The sequence below is a fragment of the Salmo salar genome, chromosome 13 (genome assembly GCF_965601325.2).
Source record: "Salmo salar chromosome 13, fSalSal1, whole genome shotgun sequence".
NCBI lineage: Eukaryota > Metazoa > Chordata > Actinopteri > Salmoniformes > Salmonidae > Salmo > Salmo salar.
The window spans coordinates 8,840,001-8,849,342 of record NC_138303.1 but is presented as its reverse complement, the minus strand read 5'-3'; the positions used below and the strand labels follow the sequence as shown (position 1 = coordinate 8,849,342).

At 49.2% G+C, this 9,342-nt stretch overlaps 1 protein-coding gene across 1 annotated transcript in view; it reads right to left on the bottom strand.

Moving 5' to 3' along the window:
* Positions 1-1,594: 1,594 nt before the first annotated feature.
* rgs19 (regulator of G protein signaling 19) overlaps positions 1,595-9,342 on the bottom strand; it is a 98,863-nt gene continuing 91,115 nt past the window's right edge. Inside the window, exon 6 of the mRNA XM_014134285.3 lies at positions 1,595-4,644. Coding sequence (XP_013989760.1) covers positions 4,456-4,644 — 189 coding nt within the window. The 3' untranslated portion in view covers positions 1,595-4,455. The remainder of the gene's footprint in view (positions 4,645-9,342) is intronic.

Genomic DNA, 9,342 nt, shown 5'->3' with positions numbered 1-9,342 from the left:
AGGGACTTGGCTTGGGACAGGAAGAGGACCAGGCAGTGAAGAGACTTGGCTTGGGACAGGAAGGGGACCAGGCAGTGTGAGGGGACCAGACAGTGTGAAGGGACTTGGTTTGGGACAGGAAGGGGACCAGGAAGTGAATAGACTTGGCTTGGGACAGGAAGGGGACCATACAGTGTGAAGGGACTTAGTTTGGAACAGGAAGGGGACCAGGCAGTGAAGAGACTTGGCTTGGGACAGGAAGGGGACCAGGCAGTGTGAGGGGACCAGACAGTGTGAAGGGACTTAGTTTGGAACAGGAAGGGGACCAGGCAGTGAATAGACTTGGCTTGGTACAGGAAGGGGACCATACAGTGTGAAGGGACTTGGTTTGGGACAGGAAGGGAACCAGGCAGTGAATAGACTTGGTTTGGGACAGGAAGGGGACCATACAGTGTGAAGGGACTTGGTTTGGGACAGGAAGGGAACCAGGCAGTGAATAGACTTGGCTTGGTACAGGAAGGGGACCAGACAGTGTGAAGGGACTTAGTTTGGAACAGGAAGGGGACCAGGCAGTGAAGAGACTTGGCTTGGGACAGGAAGGGGACCAGGCAGTGTGAGGGGACCAGACAGTGTGAAGGGACTTAGTTTGGAACAGGAAGGGGACCAGGCAGTGAATAGACTTGGCTTGGTACAGGAAGGGGACCATACAGTGTGAAGGGACTTGGTTTGGGACAGGAAGGGAACCAGGCAGTGAATAGACTTGGTTTGGGACAGGAAGGGGACCATACAGTGTGAAGGGACTTGGTTTGGGACAGGAAGGGAACCAGGCAGTGAATAGACTTGGCTTGGTACAGGAAGGGGACCAGACAGTGTGAAGGGACTTGGTTTGGGACAGGAAGGGAACCAGGCAGTGAATAGACTTGGCTTGGTACAGGAAGGGGACCAGACAGTGTGAAGGGACTTAGTTTGGAACAGGAAGGGGACCAGGCAGTGAATAGTCTTGGCTTGGTACAGGAAGGGGACCAGACAGTGTGAAGGGACTTGGTTTGGGACAGGAAGGGGACCAGGAAGTGAAGAGACTTGGCTTGGGACAGGAAGGGGACCAGACAGTGTGAAGGGACTTGGTTTGGGACAGGAAGGGGACCAGGAAGTGAAGAGACTTGGCTTGGGACAGGAAGGGGACCAGACAGTGTGAAGAGACTTGGCTTGGGACAGGAAGGGGACCAGACAGTGTGAAGGGACTTGGTTTGGGACAGGAAGGGGACCCGAAGTGAAGAGACTTGGCTTGGGACAGAAAGGGGACCAGACAGTGTGAAGAGACTTGGCTTGGGACAGGAAGGGGACCAGACAGTGTGAAGAGACTTTTTCCCATTATTTTTAGAGCGATCGCTCCGCTTTCCAAGAGAATCTCCATTGTTATTATTTTACAGCTTCCACAAAGTTAGACTAAAACTTCCAATGTAGATTCACAGAGAAACCAGTGAGATGTAGATTACAGCATAGATGGTCACCGGGAGTCCAAAGACAGTCGGAGAGTTGCTAGTGAAAGTTTAGAAAAAAGTATAAATAGGGAGAAAAATAAATAAATAATGAATTTCAATTTCAAAATGTGGACTAGGTTGTGGAGACGTTTTGACAAAAACATCTAATTTAATCACATAGATTTAAATATTAAAGCAGCAAAATGTGAATACGTAGACTTTCACTACTAGTTTCTGTATAATATCAATCATGAGGCAGCCGTAATACAGCAGCCCCTCTAGTCCTTGGTTAGGCCCCTTCCCACCAGTGATGGCAGGAGTTCAGTTCACAGCTCCACAGAGGGTTTGAACATTAGCTACGTAGCCGAACAGTTTGTAGTGAAACGTTTGCTCCCGTTTGGTTGGTGTGGAGGGGAGATGTGGCTGGAAAGCAATGAGTGATGTATTTACAGCGTTCCCCAACCCCAAACCCTCCCCATTTTTCAACTGGTCATTCAGTACAGCACTGTTTCCATTCAGTTGAATGTTCCAGAGATGGGAGTTGAATTCACAACTCCACTGGAGCATAGTTGGGTCACTTCCCAGTTCAGTTCACAGAATGTTATTCAGAAGCACCAGGGACAGTGTAAATGAAACATCACCTTTTATTTAACTAGGCAAGTCAGTTAAGAACAAATTCTTATTTACAATGACAGCCTAGGAACAGTGGGTTAACTGCCTTGTTCAGTGGCACAACGACAGATTTTTTACTTTGTCAGCTCAGGGATTTGATCTTGCAACCTTTCGGTTACAAGCCACCCTGCCGCCCCTTATTTGACCATAGAGCTGATCTGGTCTGGAGTAAATGTTGGCACGATGTTGGCATGGCGTCTACATTGTACATAACTGAAAGGTTGCTGGATCGAATCCCTGAGCTGACAAGGTAGTGAACCCGCTGTTCCCCGCTGTTCCCCGGTAGGCCGTCATTGTAGATAAGAATTTATTCTTAATTGACTTGCCTAGTTAAATAAAATGTGAGAGAAAGAGTACCATTTACCACCTACAGGTGGTGCCAGAGTGGCAAGGCCTTCCAAACTGCAAACACCCAAACTCAAATGGCTCCCTATCTAGTGCACTATTTTTGACCAGAGCTGTGGGAATCTGGTCAAAAGTAGTGCACTACTTTATGGAATATCGTGTCACATAAAGCACTTTTCTGATGGTTTGTGTTGATGGTCTCTGTTTTTTTTTTTGTTTATACAGTAAAATCATTATCACAGTTGAACAAAAAAATTAAATAAATAACATTAATAATAATACTAACTTTAAAGCATTTTGATTGACGTCAAGTTAAGACCAAGGCATCATCTTCTGTCTAACTACAGACATCCGTTGTCCTCAAACTCCATTTCCCATAAAGCAGTTAACAATTCAATAGCATTTTTTTATTTGTTTGTTTTTTTTTTACATATTTTTGTTGTCCTTTTTTTCCCCCCACCTGGGTTGGAAAGTCGCTTAGCCCCTCCCCCCCTTATTGATCGACCATCCACAGCTCAACCCAATGCCAATCATAGCAGTGAGGTGAGGGAGACAGTGGCCAGGTCAAAGGTGAGAGTTCAAAGGTCAGAATCAGATTAGAGCAGCAGTGTCCAGGCAGTCCAGTCCGCCCCCAAAAAAAGGGGGGGGGGGGGGTCAGGGTTGGGAACGTTGTGTGAACGTTGTCTTTAACATTGTGTGAACGTTGTCTTTAACGTTGTGTGAACGTTGGAAAGTAGTCCGACTCACTCCAGTGTCTTATTGCCAAGTTTCTCTTATCTGAGTGCTCTTCCAAAAATTAGGACGTTTGTCAGGAGAAAGTAAAATATATATGCAAATACAGTTTATATAAAACAAAAAGCAGATTGTTGTATGTAAATCCAAATAATCAGTAGTTGGTGCTAAAGCAGCTGTCACCACAAGCAGTTAAATGAATGAAATCCAACAGAAATAATGTGTCTGTCTTCTCCTGTGAAAAAAACCCCCTGTGTCTTCCCAGTTAACTTGGCTTGTCAAATGGAACCCTTTTCCCTACATAGTGCACTACTTTTGACCAGAGCCCTATGCGGGTAGTGCACTATACAGGGAATAGGGAAGCATTTGTGGGTATCTGTGCAGTCAGGAAATCCATATATGGCATGACGAAGTGAGTTCATCGTTTAAAAACAACTGAAAGGTATGGCAACCAAATAAATCCTACAGAAAATTCCTACAACAATCATTAGAAAAATCCACAAAAGGATAAATATTTTCTCCTTTAGTGGTTGTGCAATGGAGAGAGACAGAGGGGGAGTGGATGGAGAGAGGCAGAGACAAGGGATAAAGATGGAGTGAGACAGAGGGGGAGTGATGGAGAGAGGCAGAGACAAGGGATAAAGATGGAGTGAGACAGAGGGGGAGTGGATGGAGTGAGACAGAGAGGGAGGAGTGAAAGAGCATAAGAGAGAGTGAGGATGAAGGGAGAGCGAGACTGAGACAGCGAGGAAGAGCAGAGGGAGAGAGTGGAGAAAGAGAGAGAGCGAGATCAAGAATGTGACACAGAGAGAGAGAGGAGCATGTGTGAGTGAGTGAAATGTTGTGAACCTATGACTCTGAGGAGGTGCGGGGAGCCCGGGTGAACCTATGACTCTGAGGAGGTGCGGGAGCCCGGGTGAACCTATGACTCTGAGGAGGTGCGGGAGCCCGGGTGAACCTATGACTCTGAGGAGGTGCGGGAGCCCGGGGGAACCTATGACTCTGAGGAGGTGCGGGAGCCCGGGTGAACCTATGACTCTGAGGAGATGCGGGAGCCCGGGTGAACCTATGACTCTGAGGAGGTGCGGGAGCCCGGGTGGACCTATGACTCTGAGGAGGTGCGGGAGCCCGGGTGGACCTATGACTCTGAGGAGGTGCGGGAGCCCGGGTGGACCTATGACTCTGAGGAGGTGCGGGAGCCCGGGTGAACCTATGACTCTGAGGAGGTGCGGGAGCCCGGGTGAACCTATGACTCTGAGGAGGTGCGGGAGCCCGGGTGAACCAGTGATCTGTAGAGAGACGAGTTGAGGAAGCGAGGGTAGGAGTCTCTGTGCATTAAGGTATAGATCTGAAGCTGGGCGTCCTCAAAGGTATGGGGCGTAGGCTCCTGTATCTTCCTGTTAATCACCTCTCTCACCCGGGAGTCCAGACTCACCTGAGAGAGAGAGAGAGAGAGAGAGAGAGAGAGAGAGAGAGAGAGAGAGAGAGAGAGAGAGAGAGAGAGAGAGAGAGAGAGAGAGAGAGAGACTTTGAGACTTTCTTTACTGAAACATTCTCATTTCATTTAAAACACCACCCAACCCCCCCTTTAAAAATAAAACCAAAAATACATCCTGTAATGCATACATGTGCCATACTCGCCTTTCCAGCAACCACATGATACAAGCCAACATCACAATACTCAATACAATACCCACTTCTACAACCGTATATCCAAAACATCTTCCCCAGCTATACAGACAGCCCCCCCAACACACCATATCTCCTGAAACATCTCCACACTTTTTATCATTTTATAGAACTCAAACTCAACCCTAAGGCGCGCAGAGACCATCCCATTAAACAATAGTAAAGGGTCTGTTATCCCCCCACCTTTGACCCTGTTCCTCCTTGTTAGCCAAATAGCTAACTTTGCCTGAGCAAACAGAAAATTCAACAAAACACATTTTTCCTTCTCCTTACTTGAATACCTGTATCCCATTATGAACACCCCAACAGTAAAGACCACCCCCAACCTCTCACACAGACATTCCAACAGAGACAGTAATGGCATTAACCTGGTGCACACAGAAAACACATAAATCACAGTTTCTTTCATTTTACAGAAAGGACACTCCTGCCCAACTCCCGGTTCAACCCGTGCCAACCAGCTGTTAGTGGCCAGGACTCCATGTAGAACCCTCCACTGGAGGTCCCCTGACCTCTTTGGTACTGGGGGTTTGTAGAGCCCCCTCCATCTAAAACCCACCATACTCTCCACCCCACATACCCCCTGCCACTGATGTGCCTTCACTCCTGTTAGGCTCCTAATGTTCCTCACCTTAACACAGAGGTTGTAGAGGGCTTTACCTCCCACCCCTTCAAACTCCCCCAGGCTCGGAGTGTTAAAATCTAACAAATCCTCCAGACCCCCTTGCCAGTCTCCAGTCTCTGCCGTCACCTGCAGTGGCGGAAACATTGGTGGCCCCTCTCCCTTTGGCTGCTCAAACATCCCCCTTACCGGCTCAGACAGTGCCTCCTGGACCTCCTCCAGGAATCTCTCCAGCAGCTTAAGAGACGTTATTCCTGTTTGCTGTGCCAAGACTTCCGGGCTTTTCCACCCCTCCTCTCCCAGCAGTCTCAAGTCACCCAGCCTTTTTACACCCCCTGCCATCAGTTGCCTCTGCAGGGTGGCCGACTGGACCGATCTCAAAGGGATGGCTGGGTTGTGGAAGATAGGCTCCTCCCACACCCACAGCCCAGGCTCCACACCCCCTTCTCGTGTGGGCCTTAGCAGCTGCCAGGCCCTCAGCGCCGCAGAGTAAAAGTCTGAGAGACCTGCTGTACTCAGCCTCTCCAGCTTCATGAGGAACAGCTGCCGGTCCAACCCTAAATCTCCAGCTCTCCTCAGCAGCGCGCATGCTGGTTCCCTCCAGCCAACCTCAGTATGGTACAGCAGTCTCTGCACCGCCTTTAGCCGGAAAGCAGCCATCCTGCTCTCCAGTTCCACCAGGCCCTGTCCTCCTTCATGGACGGTCATATACAACACTGCCGCCCTCAGCCAGTGATGGCCCGACCAGAAGAAATCCACCAGCTTGCGCTGCAGGTCTGCGAGCAGACCGGCGGGGGGGTTGAGGACAGCCAGTTTATGCCACAGGGAAGATGCCACCAGGTTGTTAATTATCAGCACCCTCCCTCTATATGACACTTGGGACAGGAGCCACCTCCACCTGGCCAGTCTTGACACCACTGCCTGTGACAGCCCCTCCCAGTTCTTCCTGACCCACCTCTCCGAGCCCAGGTACACCCCCAACACTTTAAGCCCTTCACAACCCCACTGCAAACCCCCTGGAAGCAGAGGAGGAGCCCTATCCCCCCATGCCCCACATAACAGAGCTTTGCTCTTGCCCCAGTTTACCTTAGCTGATGAAGCTCCCTCGTACACCTTCAGACTGGTCTCCAGTGCCTGCATATCTTGGCCATCCCTGATCATCAGAGACATCATCTGCATATGCTGACACTGCTATTCCTGTCACCATTTCCATGCCTGTCCAGCACACTCCCTGCAGTCTCCTGCGTAGCAGTCCTAAAAAAGGCTCAATGGCTAGTGTGTATAACTGCCCAGATAGAGGGCATCCTTGTCTAATGCCCCGTCTCACCCAGACTGGCCTACTGAGCCCCCCTCCCACCTTGACCATGCATGACGCCCCAGCATACAACAGCTTCACACAGGTCAAAAAACTCCTCCCAAACCCAAACACAGACATCACATTAAACAGATACTCATGGTCCACTCTGTCAAAAGCCTTCTCTTGATCTAAAGAGACCAGTCCAAAGTTCACATTAGAACCTCTCGACAAGTCCAACATGTCCCTAATTAAGAACAGGTTGTCCGTGATTGAGCGTCCCGGTACACAATATGTTTGGTCCTTATGTACTATCGAGTCCAAGTGAGACTTCAGTCTGTTAGAGAGGACCTTGGCAAATATATTGTAGTCCGCACAGAGCAATGCCACAGGCCTCCAGTTCTTAAGTTCACACAAGTCCCCTTTTTTGGGCAGGAGAGTCAGAGCCGCCCGACGGCAGCTCATCGGCAACTCTCCTACCCCAACGCATTCTCGCAACACGCAAAAGAAGTCCTGTCCAATTATTCCCCAGAATTTTTTATAAAACTCCACTGGGAGTCCATCAACCCCTGGTGCACGACCGGGGGACATCTGGGTTACGGCCTCTGCCAGTTCATGGGACAACAGAGGAATGTCCATGTCATCCCTCTGTGCCAGAGAGAGTTTAGGGAGTCCTGTGAACAAGACCTGAGCACACAAAGGATCACACTCTTCTGCCCTATACAACTCAGTATAAAACTCCACAGTCCGCTCCCGCATCTCACCCACCACAGAGGTCACCCGCCCATCAGACAGCCGTAGACAATGCATACCTTTGGCTTCACTGCTCTGTCTTTCCAAACCAAAGAAGAAGGAGCTGGGAGCATCCATCTCCTTGAGCATGGAGAATCTAGCTCTTACAAGTGCTCCCTTTGCTTTAACCTGGAAAAAACTGCCCAGGTCCCTGCGTAATTCAGCTAAATTAGCCTGGAGGCCTACATTGCCTTGCCCCACCATCTTTACCTCCATCTCACTAATACACCTCTCTAGTTCCCCCAAAACTCTCCTAGCCTCTGAGGATGAGAGAGCTGTGTACTGTTGACAGAAAAGCCGAATTTGGACTTTCCCCACATCCCACCATTGGCTCAGAGACTCATACTCCTCTATTCGCTGCCTCCACCTTTCCCAGAAGGTCTGGAAACCTGCGCAAAAAGTGGCATCTTGTAAGAGCTTTACATTGAATTTCCAATAGGATGCCTGCCGGGGCCCTGGTGAGATAGACAGCCGAGCCATGGTTATGTGATGATCGGAAAACCAGAATGGTAGCACCCAACAGCCTATTGCTCCGATTCCTAGACATATAAAACCGATCAAGTCGGGCTGCACTCACCCTAGCCCCCAAAACCTTCACCCATGTATACTGTCTTGTGGTTGGATGTTTAGTTCTCCAAACATCCACTAGGTCCAACTGATTAATGATGTCCCTTAACACTCCCACTGACACTGAATGAGGCTCTTCCCCATTTCTGTCTTTTGTAAAATCCATTGTGCAGTTCCAGTCCCCTCCAACCACCAGTGTCTCCTCAGGCGCTACCTGTGAGAGTTCCTGTCTAAGACTCCCAAATAGAACCCCTCTTTCTCTCCCTGTGTTAGGCGCATACACATTTATAAAGACAAAGCCCATGTTGTTAATTTCTGCTTTAACAACAAGGAGCCTACCCCTACACACCTCCTTTGAGGAGCACATTTTTACAGACAGACCCGGTGCAAAAAGGACTGCCACTCCTGCACTAAGATTTGTCCCATGGCTCAACACACTTGCGCCTTTCCACCAGAGCCCCCAATCGACTTCATTCAACACATCACTATGTGTCTCCTGCAGAAACAACACCTGTACTTTTTTTTGTTTTACATATTCACCCAACACACTCCTCTTTCCCGCATCTCTGGCGCCATTTACCTGTAGAGTCTCCATAAGAAGTGGGAGAAAAGCCAGCAGAGAAAAAAGACCAATAGCAAAGCTCAAAAACCCCAGTGTCAGAAAGAAAGTATACATCTAAACAGTGTCCGAAGGTAGACCCTTACGCACTGTTGTGACCCACTTCCTCAACCTAAACCGTTTCCTAGGTGAGCGGACACCATGCCCCTCATTTTTCACAGCATGTTGTACTGATCGTACAAACTTTTTTGAATCAGGGAAAAAAAGCCTCAAGATTAACTTTTTTTCCTTTGGTCTCGTTCAGGAACCTTGTCAGTTCTCTCAACGTGTACTTAGACCCCTCTGCTTGACTGGCTGTCAGCTCCGGGCCTATTGAAGAGGAGTCTGAAAAAAATAACTCCTCATCCTCTTCCTCAGACTCACTTTCCTCCTCAACTCTATCTCCCACCCTGACCACCTGCCATTCCTCTCTGGTCAGGGCATCCCCCACGCAACAGGCAAAGTTTCCATTGTGCCTTTAACCACACCCTTTTTCCTTTTCCGCTTGGCACCCTCCTCCTCCCCCCTAGTCTCTTACACTTCCCCACTGTACTCTCCTCATCCACTATCA